The following is a 21,389-nucleotide window of genomic DNA, read 5'->3' as shown; positions in this document are numbered from 1 at the left end:
CTCTACTTTACCACGCATGACGTCCTTCTCTAGGGACTGGTCCCTCCGGATACCATGTCCAAAGTATGTGAGTCGAGGTCTTGCCATCCTTGCTTCTAAGGAGCATTCTGGCTGTACTTAGTCCAAGACAAATTTGTTCCATCTTGTGGCAGTCCACGGTATATTCAATATTCTTCACCAACACCATAATTCCAAGGCATCAGCTCTGCTTCGATCTTCCTTATTCATTGTCCAGCTTTTGAATGCAGATGAGACAACTGAAAATACAGTGGCTTGGGTCAGGAGCACCTTAGTCCTCAAAGTGATTTTGATAATGTTTGCTTTTTAACACTTTCAAGAGGTCTTTTGCAGCAGGTTTGCCCAGTGCAATATGTTAGTTTGATTTCTTGATTACTGCTTCCATGGGCGTTGATTATGGGTCCAAGTAAAACGAAATCCTTGACAATTTCAGTCTTTTCTCCATTTATCATGATGTTGCTTCTTGGTCCAATTGTGAAGATTTTTGTTTTCTTTATGTTGAGGCATTCTGAAGGCTGCAGTCTTTGATCTTCATCAGTAAATGCTTTAAGTCCTCTTCCCTTTCAGCAAGTGTAGTAACTCCAGTTAACTGTACAAATAATCCAGTAGACCACAGTTTATTTCAGCTTAATCACAGATCCTGGTCTAGTGAAATTTAAGTAATTAATTCTACTGTATTAATCCAGTTCTTCCCCCCATGAGTTAACTGGTAGGAAGTGTAATTTTACAAATTACTTTGCACTCAGCAATTAATACTTACAAATTATGGGACAAGAAAACATCCACCAGATATTTTGTAGACCTTCTTAAAATTCTGTGTCTGATATGATTGAAAAGAATTGCGTTAAGAGATGAAGCAGATGCTGATATGTTATAACTTCAAATTGCAAATGAATATATCTTTTAAAAATATATTATTTGATGTTATAGGAAGTGATCTTATATACACTAAAATTCTGTGATTAAAAGATCATCTAATTTCTAGCTTTTGCTTTGGTTATATTTAAATGAAGAGGCTAAGTTTTCTTTTATTAGTTTTAATGTATCAGATTTAAATTTATTTTTAAGCTAGCCAGCGCAAGTAATACACTAGACTCAGTTTTATTTATTGATATATATGTGTGTGAGTGTATATAAAAAATCATCTTTTTAGCATTTTTTTCTTCTTTTGACTCCTTTGCCTTGCTTCTTAAAGATAGTAAATAGGGCAAAATGGAGGAAAAAGCATAGAATTGTTAATGTTAACCAAAGTTGTACATACAGTGCTTAGGGCTAGACTGGAGGATGAACTCTAGTTATGGTAAGAAATCAGGTGAATGAGTACTAGTGCTCTTTATGTGGCACTGCACTGTTAGAAAAGTTGCGTTTGACTATTCAAGTGATTCTCTCAGAATCCTCTGAGATAAGCATGCTCATTTTGCAAAATAGGCAACAAAGTCTGGCCCTAGTGATAGCAGGAACCAATATTCACATTCAGCGTTGATGACTCTCAAGTCCTGTGTTCCATCTACCTTTCTTAGTCAGGCGACTTAACTAAACCTGATTTGGGTCTTCTCCAAGGGCACTTAGTCTTAAAGTACCCAAATGACTTTGTAAGGAGTATGACTTAATGTTCTCTCTGAAGACAGTATTATGGTAAGGCCATAGTGCAGTCTGATTTTCATAAATAAAATGTAAAATTACGAAGTGCTGATTTGTATTCAGTTACATTTTAGTTTCAATTTTGATTTGAAATCCATTGAAGACCATGGCGCCATCTATAGGAGTTATAGAAAAGATGCTGTTTTATTGCCCAACTTTAAAGTATCCCCTTCCCTTTCTTTAACTTCCAAAGAATTATTTTGGCTTGCTGGTTTATTTCACCGGGATATTGTATTTGGCTTAAAACCCATTTCTGAATAACTGTATTTTGCTTGCCCATATAAACACAGCTCTGATTTAAAATTGTGGTTTGAATTAGTCTTCAGTTTTTGTGGAGAAATATTCAAAACCTCTGATGGAGGAGAATAAGGGTGCCTAGAAAAAAAGAGGTCTGTAGGGAACTTTGAAGTGAGCGTTTGAGTTTCTTTTCCAGACCTTCCCTAGTCGGTACTGTCCTTTCAGGCCCTTCATCCAAATTGAGTTGTTTTCTAGACTCAAATATTAGAATACATTCAAACTACTACTTGAATCTGAAGTAGTTTATCATAGTGCCTGCAGGTCTGTGTCACATTAGCTCAGGGACTAACTGTATATTTTGATAATGAGTTTAAGAAATTTTACCTGTCATTTTGACCTTCTGGATGTTTTGACTCTACCTTTCTGAATACAGAAATTTTAATCAAAATTTTAGGGATATTACTGAAGTTTCATTAAGAAAATATTTTTTATTTGAATTTAATTAAGACAACTTGATTTCTTGATCAAGTTTTTAAAATAGACTTTATTACTATTATTTTTTAATAATGTGCTTTCAGCAACAGTTTACATACCAAATTAGGTTTCCATTTAACAGTTTCAACAAAAATTATTCAGTGGTGTTGCTCACATTTTTCACAATGTATCAACGTTCTCATTAATCTGGTCTGGTTGCCCTGTTTCCAGTAACAGTCTAGTTTCCCTGCTTCCTTACCTTCTCCATCATTGCTTTAGGGTAATTGTTGACCCTTTGGTCTCATATAGATGATTTTTTAGAGGAGCACAGTACTCACATGTTATATTCTTTATTTTATGAGCCACTCTGTTACTTAGCTAAAAGATAACCTTGGGATAGTTTCAGTTCAAAGTTTAATGAGTATATCTCAGGCTGATAGTTTTGGGGAGTCCTCCAGTCTCAACTGGTCCAGTAAGTCTGGACTTTTTAAGAATTTGACTTCTGTCCCACATTTCTCTCCCATTCTCTGAGGATCCCTCTGTTGTTACTCTGATCAGAGTGATCGGTAGTCATAGCCGGGCACCATCTAGTTCTGGTCTCAAGGCAGATGAGACCATGGTTCATGTAGATTATTAGTTCTGTAGACTGGTTTCTTCTCTGAGTCTTTAGTTTCCTTCTTTCTCTTTTGCTCTGGATGAGTAGAGACCAATAGTTGTATCTTACATGGCCACTTTCAAGCTTTTAAGACCGTGGACACTACTATCCAAACTAGGAAGTAGAACATAAACTTTACGAACTATGTTATTCCAGTAGCCTGAATTATCCCACGAGACTATGGTCCGAAGCCTTCAAATCCAGAAAACCAAACTGTTTTTGGTATTTGGTTGTGACCAAGAAGTATCCATAACTGTGCCCCCTATGTTGCTGCTTATATATAGCAATATATGTGCACGCACACACATACCTATATATACATACACATATATCCAAAAAAACCAAACCAAACCCATTGCCATAAAGTCAATTCTGACTCATAGTGACCCTGTAGGACAGCATAGAACTGCCCCATAGGGTTTCTAAGGAGCGGCTGGTGGAGTTGAATTGCTGACCTTTTTGGTTAATGACTGAGCTCTTAACTACTGAGCTATGAGGGCTCCGATATAGTGTTGCTATGAGTTGGAATCGATTCAACAGCAATGGGATTTTTTTTAATATACGCATATACATATGTACACAGATATATATATCCAATATGCATATATATGTACATTGTAACCACACTTTTTGGGGGGGGTTGGTGGTATTACATAATTATATATATCTTATCCTTTATCTGGAGCCCTGGTGGTGTAGTAATTAAGAGCTTGGCTGCTAATCAAAAGGTTGGCAGTTCAAATCCACCAGCTGCTCCTTGGAAATTGTATGGGCAGTTCTCCTCTGAGCTGTAGTGTCGCTGTGAGTCAGAACTGACTTGATGGCACCTAACAACAACAAATATCCTTTATCAGAAATGCTTTTTTCTCTTGTGTATTTCTTAGTGGCATCATTTACCTTGGTCTTGCTGTGTGTACTTCACCAACATTCAGTGCTACCTTTCCCATCACCAAAAATAACAAGTGTCTACCATCTAGAGAATGACTCCCCTCCACCCACCCACCAGTGAATGCTGATCTCTGTATATATGCCTATTCTTGTTTTCTTATAAAAGTGTGATCATATAACGTTTGCCCTTTTGTGATTGATTTGTTTCACCCAGCGTAATATCCTCCAGATTCATCCACATTAAAGACCTTATTTTTTAAAGCAGTTTTAGGTTTACAGAAAAATTGAGCGTAAGTACAGAGAGATCTCGTATACTTCTCACCCTGCCCACTGTTTCCCGTTACTGATACCTTGCATTCCTGTTATAATTGATGAACCGATATCGATAAATTATTATTAACTGAAGTTCATAGTTTACATTAGGGTTCAGTCTTTGTGTTATACAATTCTATGGGTTTTGACAAACACATAATGTGTATCTACCATTTCAGTATCATGCAGAATAGTTTCACTGCCCCAAAAAGCCCGTGTTCCACTTACTCCTCCCCCCCCTTTCTTTCTCACCCCTGGCATCCACTGATCTTTTTACTGTCTCTAATTTTGCCTGTTTCAAAATGGGATGTAGTTGGAATCATACAGTATGTCCCCTTTCCGTATTGGCTTCTTCACTTAGCAATCTACATTTAAGGTGGTTCTTGTCTTTTTGTGGCTTGATAGCTCATCTCTTTTTATTGCTGAATAATATCCTACTGTATGGATATTATTCATATTCATCTATTGAAGGACATATTGGTTGCTTTCAAATTTTGGCAGTTATCAGTAAAGTTGCTACAAATATTATGTGCAGGCTTTTGTGAAGGCCTAAGCTTTAAACACACTCATTTGGGTAAATACTTTAAAGGCATGATTGCTGTATCATATGGTAAGACTATGTTTAGCTTGTAAGAAACTATCTTTCAGAGTGACTGTAGCATTTTGAATTTCTGCTGGCAGTGAATGAGAGTTCCTGTTGTCCCACATCCTTGCCAGCGTCCGATGGTGTCCGTGTTGTGGATTTTATTCTAATGGGTATATAGTATCTTGATCAGTTTTTCATATAGCAAAGTTAAATTTTTCTGATTTTGCTAAAATCATTTTTATTACAATCAACTCTTAGCTTTGTGAATTTTACTTTGAAGATTTCTATTTATCATTCAAGTTTGTCTTTTTTAAATAAGAGACAGTATGTGTAATGGTTATATCTTGATTATGCTGTAAAGCAGTGCTATTCAGTAGTAATATAATGTAAGCTACATGTGTAACTTTAACTTTTTTAGTAGCCATGCTAAAAAAGTAAAAGATACAGGTGAAATTAATTTTAATAATATGTTTTATATAACCCATGATATCAAAAATAGTATTTTGTCATGTAATCTATAAAAAATTATTTATGTTGAAGGAAAGTAGGTAGGAGAAGAGAAATCTCAGAGAAAGATAAAGTGGGGGTGGGATATGTTTGACTTCTGAGATCAACTTACTTATTTGCTGCTCTGCCTCTGAAGAGTTGAGAGTTCTATTTACATTTAGAAAACAGTGCTAGGAAGGCCCAAATTGCACCATGTGCTCATAGTATATATGTGCACATTAAGAATCTAAAATGTCTTTTACTCACTCAGACTTTAGTAACACTCTTGTTCTCATGATTTTTTTTTTTTTTTTAATGTCCGAGTTTAAATTCCTCTCTGGAAAGACAGGAAAGGAAAAGTTTGTAGTAGATTTTCCAAACACAAACTTTGCTTTTATAATATGGTTATGGCAACCATCTCTATTTTGGTAAAGTTAGCCTACTGTATGAATTACATTTTGCAATTTAGATTCTTAAAAAGCACAAGTCATTGCAAGCAGTTAAACTGGACATTTTCAATATCATTTTAGGCCTGGTACAGAGCATGGTACAGGATAGAACGAGACCGTAAAGCAGATGGGCCTGGCCTAACCCGTGGGGTTCAGAAGAGCTTCCTGAGGAACTGAGACATGAAGGGTGGATAGGAGTTAAGTGGGCAGTGCTGACAGAGAAGGCTCAGAAGAGTTTTCCAGGCAGAAGAAAAAGCATTTGCAGAAGCCTTGCAGTGACAGTTGAGTTCAGAAAGAAACCATACATTTATGGTTAATTGATTTTCTACGAAGGTGCCAAGACAATTCAGTGGGGGAAAGAATAGTTTTTTTTCAACAAGTGGTGCTGGATCAACTGGATATCCACCGGCAGAACAAGAAGTCGGACCCTGACTTACACCACGCACAAAAATTAACTCAAAATGGATTTTAGACCTAAATTTTAGAGTTAAAACTGTAGAACGTGCAGAAGGAAACACAGGAGTAAATCTTCATGACCTTGAGTTAGGCAGTGGTTTCTTAGGTATGACCCCACAAGCACAGGCACCCAAAGAACACATAGATAAATTAGACTTCATCAAAACTAAAAACTTTTGTGCTTCAAAGGATACCATCAAGAAAGCAAAATGACAACCTACAGAATGGGCGGAAATATTTGCAAATCATGTATCTGATAGGGGAACTTGTATTTAACTACTAGGAAAGTGTAGAATAACCCAAAGAAAGAGTGGATTCATGGAAAGAAGTCAAAGTCTTGCTTTTGGGTATGAGTGTCCCTGGATTTGGAAAGTAGAGTTCTGCTGCAGAGCAGTTTCTTCTTCATTTCTTTCCAAACAAAAACTTGTAACCTAGATTGAAGTCAGTCAGCGTCTCTTTGAGCTCACTGTTCATTTCTGAGGTCACAGGTGTAAACTCTGTGGGTTTGGCTGAGAATTCCTTAGTCTAGGAATCTTGGCCATGTTGCATGGTTGAATTTATGAACAGGGCTTCTCCTGTGGTAATCCTAGACTTTGCCTTTAATAGTGCTCAAATTCCAACTGTCCCACCAAAATTTTACAGATTTTGCTTCCTTTTTAAATAATAAGAGTTTTAAAATAGTAGTCCAGGGATCCTTCTAAGTCAGTCATAAGCTTGATTAGTCATTAACTTGACTGGTATGTTAGAACCAATGATCTCAAGCGTATTTTGCAATTTCCTTATCCCAGGATACTTTACCAGCATCCTGAGCCATGGCCTTAGTTGTGTTAGATATTCTTCTTAGGTCACCAAAAACAGTCCAGCCAGGAAAATGAGAAAGGAAAATAAAAAATTGTCCTTTCCATTTCTTCCCATTACAGAATGGTTCTGGAAATGTTTCATGCAGGGAAGCAGTGGTGAAAATCTTCTTTGCTACTAAGTTTCTGAAGAGGGTGAAAAACTTTTTTGGTTTTTAAGTTTTCCATTAAAGAAATTGACTTCTAGGTAATTTCTGTACCAGAGCACTTAGTTCCCTGTACCAAAGAAGAGATGGAAGTAATTGAGTGTTCTCAAGCAGAATAAGTACACATATTCAAAGTTTGTAGTAAAGATGTGAGAACTCTCGTTATATTTTTATCCAGACTATTTTTAATCACTTGATGACTGAGAATCTTTATTGACCTTTTTTTTTTTTTTAAACAGATGAGCTCCGAAAGGAAATGCTGGATGACGTACAAAGGAAACTGATGGATTTAGTAAACAGCACAGAGGGAAGAGTGGATAGGTATGCTCTGCCTTGCCGCTTTTCTGTGATTTATGGAGAGAACTTTTATGATAAAAACAACTTTCACATGGAGATATTTATGTGATGTGATTTTTTTATAAAGTCTTTTCCTTATATAGTGATAAGTTCTAGGAAGTTTTAATGAGGAGTAAACACTATTAACTTCCTCCTTTTGCTTTTTAAGTAGATTTTTCCCAACACGTATTATTCTTCTTAAAACCCTATGAAAGATTTAAAATATCATCCCAATATGCAGTACCTTAGAAAATAATAAAAGTGTGTTCTTGCTTTTTCTTTTTTTTTCTTCTTTTGCTGTCCTTAAATGAATGTATCATCTTGCTCAAATGCATTAGGTCTGAAACCTAGGTATGTGTGTGTGTGTAATTTAATATTTAAAAAAATAGGTATTAGCAAATTAATTTTTAATGAATGTGAATGGGGAAATCTAAGTGTAACAGTTAAGTACAAAGACAACCAGTGCCATTTAAAGTGGGGAGGGGGGAAATCTGATGTGTGTCCTTTAGGCAAACACCAACCCAGGCAGGCCCTGGGGGTTACTAAATGAGGCACCATCATGGTTGATTATTTGGTTGAAGAAGGTGACTGGCTAGTAAGTGATGTTTTCAAAGGTATACTTCTTGGGTTGTCTGAAATACTTTTAGATTAGTCAAGATTTAAAAAAAAAACTTAAAATATTTATCGTCTTTGAGAAAACATGCTTAGTGTTTATTGTTTGTGTGCAGTCAGTGTTGGGATAACTTGAGTTAGCTTGAGCTCCTTCTGCCTTCATTTTCATAGGGTCCTGATGAGAAACCTCTTTGTTGGACATTTTCACACACCAAAAAATAAGCGTCATGAAGTGTTACGGTTAATGGGCAGCATCCTGGGTATCAAAAGGGAGGAAATGGAACAGGTAACTGAGCAATGGAAGCCATTCTCAATATGTTTATAGCTAAAATCGTGGTATCATTTAAAATTGTTTCCTTTACTGTATATTATATAATTTTTATTGAATATAATTTTCTCAATAATTTGGAAATGGAATCATTTCATACTACAGTGAAGAGGTGGATTTGTTCAGTATGTATGGTACTATTCTAAATCTTTTATAACTTATAAACCACCTCTCATACCAGGATGCTTAAATTTTGAGACATGACAATCCCCAAAACTTTCATTGAGCTGTTGCTTGGGGTGACATTTCATTGTCTTCATAGCCTTTATCAAAAGAATATATCTACTCAGAATTGGACTTGAAAAGAATGGTTTGCCATTACCTGAAATCATATAAGAATGGTTATTTTTTTCTTTTTTTTGGTATTGATAATATACTTCTCTTTTAAAATAATCTTCCAGTTGCTTAATGAAGATCAGGGCGGTGTTACCAGGTGGATGACTGGATGGCTTGGAGGAGGATCAAAAAGTGTCCCCAACACACCTCTGAGACCAAACCAGCAATCGGTGTTTAATAGTGTAAGAACCAATGTCATTCTTGCTGAATAGGAATAGTGAAACGATTATGCATTCTCTCATTTGGAAATATCAGAAGTTCTTTTTTTAGGTTATTTTATACAGCCCGTTTATTTTGGAGTTACGAAAACTGAGATCCAGAGAGGCAGTTCACTTAGGATTAGCCAGTTTTAATTTAAAAAAAAAAAAAAATTTTTTTTTCCATGATGGTTAATTTTTTTATGTTTTTTTATTGTGATAAACATATAGGTGTCAAAACATTTGCCATTTCAGCAGACTTCACAAGCTCAGTGACATTAAATACATTTAGCATGTTGTTTAACTGTCACCATTAGCTGTTCCCAGATTTGCCCGTTACAGTTTTGATAATTTTATTGTGTATAGATTATATTTTAAACTTTTTATTTATATGGTACTTTTATTTTTCAAACTGTTAACCGTTCTTTTCTTTGTGCTTCATCGTGCTGCTGTAGGCACACAGTCATTTATTTGTCTTGCTACTAAATTATGAGATTCTTAAAGACCAAGGCATTATTTTATTCATGTATGTATCTACCTAGTCATTGTGCCAGTGAATTCTTATTGAGCACCTGCTGTGTACCAGACTGTTCTAAGAGTGAGGGATGCAGCAGCAAACCATACAGACAAGGTGCCTGCCTTCAACCAGTTTACATCCTGGTAGGAGGAGGCAGTTAATAAACTTGCAAACACAGTGCCTGATGTCTAGTGGACTTTAGACGAATGTTAATTGAATTCAGTAGCACCTAACAACAACATAAGTTAGAATATGGAGTTTTATTTTATTTTTCCCCCCTTTTCTTTCTTGTTTTTTAATAAAGAGGAAACTGAGGATAGATAACTCACCCAGAACTGGTTAGTTTAAGATAAGACCCAGAGCTTTTTACTTGGATCACATAAAATTAAATTTGAAGGAACAGTCTACATTATATTATTTTAATCTGGTAATGTTACTGGTGATCTTTTGCCATGTTTATAAATTGGGTCTTACTTTAGAAAAATATAACTAATGTAATTTTTCAAGTCCATGTAAAGAGATTAAAATGATTTAAGACGATGTCTTCAGTGCCATTGATGGCAAGAAATAAGGTTTATGAGTTGGCTAACTTGATTATAAGGTGTTTGCAATGAGTGTTATCATCAAAGAATATTGACTAAATTGTTAAAGTTTTGTATTTGATACCTGTGTAACTAAAGTGTTAGCAGTTTTAATTTTTCATAAATCTTATCCATAAAAAAAGACTTGAATGGCACCATTTAAGTTTTTAATATTTAATTAGAATAACTGGTATCTTTTCTTAGTTGTAGTGGATATAATTGAATTATCTAGCCTAAGTATAACACGTCCCCCCCCATTGTTTTTAGTCTTTTTCAGAACTCTTTGTTAAATTTCTAGAAACAGAATCTCATCCATCCGTTCCTCCACCAAAGCTTTCTGTTGATGACATGAAACCTCTAGGTTCACCAGGAAGAGAAAAACTAGCTACAGATGAACCAGGAAGTTTTAAAGGTAAAACCAGATATTTATTTTTTCTGTAATTGAAAAAACTGAATTAATTTATGATGATGTTTTACAGTGATATTAACTAAATTTTTAGGGTTGTTGAAAATGTGTAACGACTTTTTCCAAAATTCCACTAAAGCATCATATTTGGACTTCATATATTCTTGTCATAATCCAGTATTTAATTGTATTAGATTAAGTTTAAACAATACGAAATATTTTCCCTTTGTATATCAGAATGACACTTCTTTCTCCACGTAACCACACTGAATTATTCTTCTAGAAGTGGTGGTGAATTTCTCAAACCTTTGCTCTGTCACCTGTTTTCGCTTCTCACCAATGGTGCTTATTTTCCCCTGTGGAAATGTATTACATTCAATAACCAAACCTTGACATGTTAATAATACTTATACGAGCAATTTAGTAAACTGACTTAGACAATAAGAACATTATGAAGCGCTCTCATACGCTGGAAGGTCTGCCTGGAAGCTAATGATTTGGTGGTTGTAGACGTGTGTACGTATCTGACTAGATTATAAGGACACGTCCCTTACCTTGGCATTCAGTAAAATTTCTTGAGTTGAATTTGAATTATAATCCATTAGACTATACACTGATTCTTTGATATTTTTTCTGAGATTTTCATATTTGAATATAGGCCAGCATGTTTGCTAGCTGAACTGTAAAAGTATATGTTATTATATATTGTCAGGTTTCTATCACGTGTCAGATGTTTGAATTTGGACAAAGACATGAAAGAATATACTGAAATTTTTCAAACTTCCTTAGTCATTTAGACAAAGATCTTTATTTTCCTGAACTTTCATAGAAGGAAAAAGCGGTAAAATTTATCTGTTGTTTAGGTAAATGATTTGGTTGCTGAATTTAGTGAAAAGTTGTAACTTTATCTACCAAATACAAGCTATACTGAAAACACTCTTTCCTTGGTACACTAGGTTATAGCATCTTGAAGCAAATTCCAGAATTCATTATAGCAGAGTATCTCTCTTCCCCTCTCTCTCCTTGTCCTTTCTTTCCTCTCCCTCTCTCTCTATTATCAAGTCATGTGCCCTGCTTGATTTGATCAGAGACAAACCCAGTAATGTTCTGAGTTTGTATGGGGTTAGCCTTTAATTCTGGACTTGGAAGTGTGTGGCAAGGGTCAGAGTTTCTTAGGAAATTTCGGAAGTTGTCATTCAGAGGAAAGTACAGCTTAGGAACCTAGGGAGCGCTTAATGATAGAGTTGATGAATTTGCTGTAGTGCTTTGTTTGATTGAGGGGGCTTCCTTTTTTATTCAGTTTCCCATTACCGAAATGGGCACCTTTAAGAGATTGCTTGTTTCTTACCTGTGAATTTGTTGGTGGTCTTGGGTAATAAGGCAGAATTCTCTCTACTGCCTAGTCCAGTTGTTGTTAGTTGCCATTGAGCTGATTCTGACTCCTGGCCATGCCATGTGTGCAGAGTAGAAACTGCAATCCATGGGGTTTTCCAGAATGTGGCCTTTTTGAAGCAGGTTGCCAGGCCTTTCTTCCAGGGTGCCTCTGGGCAGGATCAAACCGCAAACTTTTTGGATAATAGTTGAGTGCTTAACCGTTTTTGCTACCCAGGGATGACTCTGATTCCAAATACCTATTCCAATAAAAATGAATTGTGCCAGCTTAAAGATAGAAATAATCTAATCAAGAGTTGTTTTTGGACCTTTGACTGCCTAAAATGATCAGGCAGTGTAATGCATATGTTGTTGTTGTTATTATTTCCAATTAAATATTAGTTCCAATCGTTATCATTGTAACATGGGTGCTAATTTTTGTAATGATCGTCACAATTATCCATCTTTCAGGTGTGTAGTTAGAGAGTTTGCCTTGCAACAAAGACATGACCTTTAAAAAAGCTGTTCTAATGGCAGATGAAGTTTATCATTTATATAACTGGTATTTAAATATAAAGTAGCAATATTAATGTGCCTATAAAGTATTGGATATGCATGCAGATACTCTTCATGCCCCCTGTTCTTCTTTTCATTCCTTTCTGTCATTGTCCTCTTCCATCTTTCTGTATTTTATTGACCCTGCTTATTAGGATCTAGAACCCAGCAACATGTGAATCAAATTTATTTTGGGGGCCAAATTTAGAAACTAAAGCACCATGTGCAACATTGTTTTTTATCAGAAAATGTTTTGAATTACCAAGGGTAGACTTCAATCAGATTTTAACAATATAAATTGTTTAGTAATTGAGACCTGTTTTGAATGATTAGAGAACACTCAAAAAACAAACAAAAGCCCAATACCATACTGTTATTACCAGCAAGTAAAGTTCGTAGTGTGGTAAATTGATTGTTCAGACACATATATATATATGTGTTAATGAACGAAGCAATGTAGGGATCCTTTTCTTTATGCTCTTGTGAAGGGTGGGAGACTAAATAATGCGTATTTTGTTGTTCAGAAGCAGCAGGATCCAGAGCCAGTAGAAGAACAGAAGTGAATCCGTTCCTAGCTCCTCGCTCTGCAGCTGTGCCCCTTGTGAACCCAGCTGGACTTGGAACTGGTGGGTCTGGGCATCTTCTTTTGAAACCCATCTCAGATGTTTTGCCCACGTTTACACCTTTGCCAGTGTCACCTGACAACAGCGCTGGAGTTGTGTTGAAAGACCTTTTAAAGCAATAGATGATTCTCAAGCCAGAGATGATAGAGCACTTTAAAGAAACCATGGACACTATGTTTATGTACTTTATCACACAGTGGCCTTTTAGAAAAAGTCGTGTATTCGTTTGCCATTGTACTTTCCTCTGAATTTAATAAAAAATTCTTAATGCTTTTAGACATTGCAGATGTCACAGGAGCAAGTGTTTGCTATATAATCTGCTTTTTTCTCCTCTGATTTGTCCTCATTCAAGCTAGAAATATCTGATTTACAAAAGACTAAATAAAAAGAAGGACAAAAATACTAGTAGCTGTATATCAATTCATGGATTTCCTTCTCCAATTTTATAAGCGTATTTAAGCTAGAGACATTTGGTTTAATTTTTATCTTGATAAAAAGAGAAAAATAACTGGTAGTGACTTACCTGCATAGTGTAGAGAGTCGATCTGAAGCACATATCAGTCATCCTTACAGATCTCTGTGTGGACAGGTCAGGAACGAGGCTGTCCCTGGGAGCTCATGGGTGTCCTGAGGTGGGTGTGCATGTATGTGATTGTATATGATTTTATCACCGCCACAGTCAAGATACAGAGCAGTCCTGCAAAGGGTCACTCGGGGCCACCACCTTCCCTACCTGCTCTCCGTTCCTACAAGTTGATCATTTCAAGACTCCTGTATCCTGGTGGCACAGGTGGCATAGAGGTTAAGAGCTACGGCTGCTAACCAAAGGTTGGTGGTTCAGATCCACCAGGTGCTCCTTGGAAACCATGTGGGGCAGTTCTACTCTCTCCTGTAGGGTTGCTATGAGTCGGAATCGATGACGGCAATGAGTTTTTTTGTTTGTTTTCTTTAATAGAAACAGCCCTACAGTATGTAACCTTTTGATAAAGGTTTTTTTTTTTTCAGCATAATTCCCTTGAGATCTATCCAAATTGTTCCATGTATCTGTCGGTAGTTCCTTTTCATTTTTGCGTACACAGTATGGCTATATCATTTAGTTTTAAGAGCTAAGGTATCTTTTTAAAGTTATTGTCTTGAAACTAAATGTTTCTGCACATGAATACAACTTTCATGTAAATGTGAATCGTACGGCTGCGTCTACATAAGCGTGATGAACAATAACGCCGCTTGTGACACCCCTCCTGGGGTGTTGACGCCTGAGGTACACAAAGAGAGCGGAGTCACTTCGAGAACACCACACCAAGTGCTGGGAACTTAAGAGTAAGAGAGGATTTCTTTAATTTTATGTTAAACTTACAGTACAAGATCCTGACTTGGAACTTAATTGTATCAAGATGTTCTTGTCTGTATTAGTTGTTGAAGCTGTGTGATTGAAAAGACATTTCTTGCAAGTTTTGTAAATTTCAATATGTGTTTAAGATAGAAGTGTTTGTATAGCAAGGAAAGGTGAAAATGATACTAACCCAAATATGTAAATAGAGGCCTGGCTCCAGCCGGGGCTAAATTTTGTCGGTTGTAAATTTTGCCATGATTAACTGTATACTTTCTACTGTATCTGGAAGACTGGAAGTCTTTAATTATATGCTGGTGGATGAAACTTGTTTTTCTGAAAAATTAAGTGAGACAATGCTGTCTGCAAATGTCACCTGTTTCGTTAGCTAATGTATTTACAATGCCATTCTTGATGTCATATACCTTACAGGAAGTTATCAAACAAGTTCTACATTAGAACTGTCAGAGCGTCTCCTGTTGGTTTTCACCATTATTTCTGTATGAAAGTATTACTATTAGGTTTTCATATGCTCTTGACAAAGATACTTTCACTGACCGTCTTTAATTACTTGTGGCTTGCATTGCAGTTCATTTCTGTGTGAAGGAAAAAAAAAAAGACACATGGTCTTAAAAGTTCTCTCTCTCATATCATTTGAAAAAGAGATGTATGGTGAGGATTTAAGTAGCATGTCATCATATTTTAAATGAATTTTATGACATTTTGAATATTTCCTTCCCTGACCAAAACAGCCAGTCCTCCTCACCCCATAGTTTAACGTAAGTTTGAAAGTTGTTAATGGATGGATTGTGTATCTAAACATCATGTGGCATGATCCTACGTGGCTGCATTTGAAATAACTATGTGACCTTGTCCTAAAGCTATCGGATCTAATGTTTTAGTTGTATCATCGTCAAACTATACTGACTAGTCCGCATACTAAGTGTGTGTTGACTTAAACCAGACATAACTCATCGACTTTTGTGAAATAGGGTTGTGTCAGAGATGAACCATCTGCTCAAGGAATCTTCTTAGTAATCCTACAGTGATGACGCGTTTAATTCTAATGTTAGCAATGGAACGTCGCTAACGGTAATTCTACTGCAGAACTTTAACTACAATAATTTTACTGTTTACTTCTCTATAAACTTACTAGAATTTGTGGGTGAATTCTGCCTTCACTGCCACGGTTTTTCACAACATTCCCAATTGTTTTCAACCTCTGTGCTGGAGTAGAACATTCTTCCAGCCATGGAATTTGATTTTAGTATAATCATGTATTATGTGATTGTTTGAGTTTTAGTTCCTTCCATTGTTGATTTAAAAACAACAACAACAACAACATAACTATGTAATAATAGAATGGCTTTCTTACAGCTAGCCAATTAAAATATTAAGTATTCCCCCAAATAAAGCTTCCGGTTTATTTTAACCTTTTAATGGTTAATAAAAAAGCAAAAAAGAGACTGTCAAAATAGTTCCTGAATCAGTAGGTTGAAAAAAACAAAAAACAGAGGAATGATGAGAATTATGTAGAAAGAGCTATTATGTGTCGAAGTATTTGAATTTTCATTTTTAAAGCTAATGAAAATGTTATGTCAAAGTATTTAAAAGGTCTTCCATCAGTAAAAATTTATCTTTTTATTTTGTAAATATCAAGTGTCAATGATATTTATTTCATATATTCCTATGGAAAAAATAATGGTACTTTTAATGTTCTGACACTTGTGATCACTTGTCAGTCTTTACTTTTTAACTTATTAAGTTGCTGAATTGTCTTTGATCTTTAGGAAAATATCTGAATGTGGGAAATTTACAACACAAAGCTTCATGTTAGTTTGTGTCCTATAGCGCTAAAGTCGATGCATTTCTGGATTTCTCAGGAGCACTGCAAGGCAAAAAAATACTCCAAATAAAAATGATATATATAAGTTGGCAATGTCTTCATCCACAATAAAAAGAAAAATTTTTTTTAGCAAACAGCTGCTGGCTCTTTCTTTAGAAGGGGAGAAATGACTTACACATGTTGTTTATAGCAGTGGTTGATGAACTACTTCAACTAATGTCTTAAGTGTTCGCCGGATGTCTGCTGTTTGAGCTTTGGAAATCTTAAGTACGAACAACTTAATAGAGACTCAAGGTTACGTATGAAAAGAGGATCTGAGAGCTTCTAGCCAGCCTTTGTTTTCTTTCCTTCTCAGGTGGTATTATACATTATTGACCTCTTGGTCTCTCTGCACTATAATCAGTTATGTCTTCATTTTTTCTTAGATGTGGAACTTGGGTATTTTTAACCATTCGTATGACAGTACTGCAAGGAGCATGGGTTTTAAAAGTTGAGAACTGGATTGGAGTACCAATGTTAACCCTTTCTGTATGACCTTGAACAAAATGACTGAGGCTCATTGTTATCTCTGAAATGAGAGAACACCCACCTTGTAAACATGGGCTTGTAAGGATCAAATAACATTTGTTTGTAATATTTGGTAAGTGAATCAATACAGGACTTGTGAAAGTGCTCTATAAAACTTAAGAGTTCTAAACAGATGTAAGACGTGATTATTACTGCCGAAGAAGCGAGGATAAGAATGTCAGAAAGGAGTGAGTGGTTGCGGGGGTGTGTGGATTACTGAGGCCAAGGCTTCTTTCAAGAAGGTAACAGTTGCTGTTGAGTTGACTCCAACTCAGGGCAACCCCTTGTGTGTCAGAGTAAACCTGTGCTCCATAGGGTTTTCCATGGCTGATGTTTGGGGAGTAGATTGCCAGGGTTTTTTCTGAGGTGCTTCTTGGTGGACTCGAACTTCAAGGCTTTCAGTTGGCAGCCAGGCACGTGAACTGTGTGAACCACCAGGCCGTCAGGAAGGTGAGGAGAGGTCAAAGGCAGGCAGCAGTGCTGAGAGGACTGGCAAGTTAAGTTTTAAAAAGAATCTATTGGATTTAGGGACCAGGTGGTGGCTGCTGGCTTTGATCAATGCAGTATTGGTGGGGTGGTGGGAACAAAAGCCACATTGTTGCGTGGGTGATAAGCAAGTGGAGTAGTGCTTGTAGGTAACTTATGAGAAACCAGATTTCGAAGGCAGAGAGAACATTGGTGGAGAGACGTGATGTGGAGGGAGCGCTCTTTGAAGCTGGGAGACAAGCATGTGTCAGTGCTCATGAGAAAGACACAGTCTACATGGAGAGGCTGAAGAAAGGGGAGATAGGAGAAAGGGGAAGAGATGGGACTAGAGACAGATGGAGGGATTTGCCTTAGAAGAAGGACTCCTTTATTGGGACAGGAGGGATGAAAGGGGGAGGGGAACACAGATAGCAGTGGATTTGGGTGGACCGAAGTGGTAGGAATTTTCTTCCGTGAGATTGGAGGGGGCTTATCTGTTAAAATTGAGAGGCGTAGGGTCTGAGGCTTGAGAAATTTACCATCAAGTGGGAGAGACAAGACACATGTCCAGGTGACTAGAGAAGCTGAGAAGTGCTGGTGGGGGCACTACCCAGTGCTGGAGACTCTGACTTGGGCCTGGCAGGGCCTAACCAGGTCTTAAAGCCAGTGACATTTGACCACTCTTGAATTAAAAAAAAAAAAATTTTTTTTGTTTGAAGAAAGCAAGCTAGGAAATTAAATGTCAGATAAAAGTCAAAGAGTTCTTGCCCTAACCCACTCTAGTGGAATTAAAAAAAAAGTTATTAACCTGAACCTTGTTTTCCTGTCTCTGGGACTTAGGTCATGTGAATATATATTTCTGAGGGTTTTATAGCATATTATTGTCATCATTTAATAGTGCCAGTAAATTAATAATCTATTATAATTGCAACAATATTTGTTTTGGAGATAAAGGAAAATTCAAGAATGTTAATAAAGGGACCCTTAAGGCAAATATTTTGAACCCTGAGTTGGTTTTCTGCCTTGGCTCCTAAAACGGAATCTTACTGTGTGTCACTTTTAGCCCTTCTGCGGTTATGAAATTAATAATTTGCACTATAATGATTTAACTGATAACTTTCAGCTGTGGCTGTTTTTATAAGTGTAACCTTTTCAGCTCTAACATTCTTAGACTTCAGCGAAGTTTTTCTTATTTTTTGAATAGGTGAATTTTATTGCATCTTAAATATAGCACCCATAGGTCTTAGGAATCATCTGGCCCTGTTTCCTCAGCTGGACAACTCTTAGATCTTAGCTATCAGCTTGTGGAACGGTTCGTTTTTCAGACATAGATACCATCCAAAAATTTTCAGATATCCTTGTTTTTAACTGTCCTGGCTTGCTGAATGAAAGCAGCTGAATTTGATACAAGTTCAATATCATTTCCTTCAAGAATTAACTCATCTTTCTGGGCTTGAGATACTGAACAAGCAACACCTGGCCTCATCCAAACCCAACGGATATACTTTTCACCCAAGACGTTTTGGATTTCAGCAAGAGACCTGCTCTCCTGAATAATGGCATTGATAGGGAAGTGAGCGTACACAGACCTCATCTTGCAACGGAAGCCCAGTGTAATACCCTTGATCGTGTTCTGTACATGACCACAGATAGTGCAAACTGTAGTCAGTTCTTCTGCTTCCCTACCATCTGTCCACACAAAGCCTCCCCCTTTTTTTTCCAAGGAGACTGAGTTCTACATTGATGTGACTGAAGTCCCTCCGGAAGGTTCCTCTGGGGCCCTGCAGAGTGATGTCAACATTTATTTTCTGGAATGTCCACAGTCTGGTTGCTGAGAACAGGCTTTGTTCTCATAGTAGGTGCAGCAAAGAGCTCAGTGAAGTTTTTCTGATCCTTAAAAACTGAAAATACTTAACCAGGGACTTAATATAAGTAAGAATTTGGTGAAGTTTCCTAGATATCCTTGGACTCTGTTAGAAATGGGAGGTATATTCTTTTTTTTTTTTTTTTAATAAAATGTAAGACATTTAGATGTTGAAGGACATCTGTATTGTGAGAAGTTTTCCTCTAACTGTGATGGGCCAATCCGAAGCCCTTCCTGACTTATGTGTAGGTGTGTGTATTTTTTTAAGTACATACATTTCTAAAGGGCAGGGTTCCTTCTAAATGGTAAAAGAAGACATGATTTAAAAAAAATAATTAGAAACAATGTAAATTTGCTTCATGTTTCTGATGCATCTCCTTCAACATAAGTGTAAAGAACCACCACAGTGTCATTTATTAACATATTGACCCCTTTTCCAAAGAAATTTTCAGGTACACTGAATAAAAACGAAGTGGCGATCGAAAGTGACAAGTTCTAATGAGTTTTTTTTTTTTTTTGTAAACTTATATGGCGTTTAAGGAGCCCCGGTAGCGTAACAGTTAAGCACTCAGCTGCTAACTAAAAGATCGGTAGCTCGAACCAACCCAGGGGCTCTGTGGGAGAAAGACCTGGCGATCTGCTTCTGTGAAGATTACAGCCAAGGAAACTCCTGAGGCAGTTCTGCTCGTCACACGGGATCCCTAGAAGTCAGAATCGACTTGATGGCACCTGACACCACCACCGACATAGGGAGTTCAATCTTTGGAAAACTATATCAGTTTAAAGTTTTTTCTCTAAAGCATTTGCCATAAAAAAAAAAAAAAAAAAAAACCCCAGTGCCGTCAAATTTACTGTTTTACACCAGTACAGTAGCCTTGGTCCCTTCATGGCACAAATGATTAAGGGCTGGACTTCTAACTGAAAGGTTGGCGGTTCAAACCCACCCAGCCATGCCTGAGAAATAAGGCCTGGCAATCTGCCTCACAGCCTTCCGAACTACGTGGAGCCGGTCTAGTCTGCACACAGGCGGTAGCGACTTGAAAGCAACCAGCAACAGAGTTGTCCTTGATACCTGCATTCAACCCGTTTTGCTTGCTTTAGGATTGCACTTGGCAACTTAGTAGCTCCTGATTGAAAAAATATCTGTGATGGCAAAATTAGTTCTCTTCAGAATTGCTGTTTGAGAAATTGAGGTTTCAAATACTTATATTTTTATAGTTTTTTTTTCTTTTTCCCTTGGGACATCTGTTTTACTTGATGACTAGTAATTTTCCCCTTGTTGTTACCTTTAATTCATGTGTGTGTTTCAAATAATTTAAACACAAGACAATAAGGATACTAGGGGGGACTGCTGGCCATGGTAGTGTGAAAAGGTTAGGGAATTCCTCTCTGCAAAAACCAGTATAAAATTGGACAAACTGTCAAAAACCATCATTTTGGGGCTTTGGAAACCAACCAAAGGCAGACAACAAATTGACAATAGTTTAATTTTAAAAATGTATCGGGCTTCTGGTAAGGACCACGGCAGCCTGTGGCCTTTTTTACCTGGGTATGCCCCGGTTCCTCCCCATTCCCCACCCCACTCTAGCACTACTGCTGACCCCTGAACCTGCAGTTTCGCTGCCCAAGAGGGTAGACTCAATGGGGTGTGTGTGTGTGCACGCGCATGTGTAAACCTACCTAGTAGGACATGAATGAAGAAAACTCAACCTTGCTAGTCCGAGGTTGAAATTCCAGATGGGGCAAGTTTCAACCAGTCAGACACTGAACGCAGAGACACTAAAACACAGAAGCCGTAGAAGGACAAGTTTGCCCATCCCCAGCTGATGGGAAACCATGCATGTGTAGGGGAGAACAGCGCGCACGCACCTAGGCCTCTTTGGTTGAGCTTTTACTCAGCTCCTGGACCCAGGCTGTGGGTGGAAGCAACAGGCTTGAGCTGTGTGAGCGTGGCCTCTGCTGACCTCTACGCTATGCAGACACGGGTGACCTCTTGGAAGCCAGACTAAAAGGTAAAAATAATTTAAAATACTTATCAGAGACATCAGCAGCGACACAGTGTGGGGGAGACAGATTCCGTAGTTTAAATCCAGTCACGTTAAAAAATAAAAAAAATACGTCAGAATCCGTAGTTGCTACAGCATAGTAATTTTTGGTTGAGTATAGTTTTCATCCGAAATTCTGAGTAAACGCAAAGAAGCAAGTGTGACCCACATTCAGGAAGAAAGCACTTGAAAGAAACTGTGTGGC

General features: G+C 37.2%; 1 protein-coding gene and 1 pseudogene across 2 annotated transcripts in view; one reads left to right on the top strand and one right to left on the bottom strand.

The window, feature by feature from the left end:
• Positions 1 to 16,385, top strand: part of TRIP11 (thyroid hormone receptor interactor 11) — an 80,224-nt gene extending 63,839 nt beyond the window's left edge. For both annotated transcript variants that reach the window (XM_049899784.1, XM_049899783.1), the window contains exons 17-21: positions 7,445 to 7,526; positions 8,325 to 8,439; positions 8,883 to 8,999; positions 10,380 to 10,524; positions 12,969 to 16,385. In XM_049899784.1, coding sequence (XP_049755741.1) covers positions 7,445 to 7,526; positions 8,325 to 8,439; positions 8,883 to 8,999; positions 10,380 to 10,524; positions 12,969 to 13,189 — 680 coding nt within the window. In that variant the 3' untranslated portion in view covers positions 13,190 to 16,385. The remainder of the gene's footprint in view (positions 1 to 7,444; positions 7,527 to 8,324; positions 8,440 to 8,882; positions 9,000 to 10,379; positions 10,525 to 12,968) is intronic.
• Positions 16,386 to 18,565: 2,180 nt separating this feature from the next.
• Positions 18,566 to 19,129, bottom strand: LOC126083711 (60S ribosomal protein L9-like; annotated as a pseudogene).
• Between the last annotated feature and the right edge of the window lie 2,260 nt (positions 19,130 to 21,389).

Source organism: Elephas maximus, chromosome 10, assembly GCF_024166365.1.
Source record: "Elephas maximus indicus isolate mEleMax1 chromosome 10, mEleMax1 primary haplotype, whole genome shotgun sequence".
Lineage (NCBI taxonomy): Eukaryota > Metazoa > Chordata > Mammalia > Proboscidea > Elephantidae > Elephas > Elephas maximus.
This window is presented reverse-complemented; position numbering and strand designations above follow the sequence as displayed.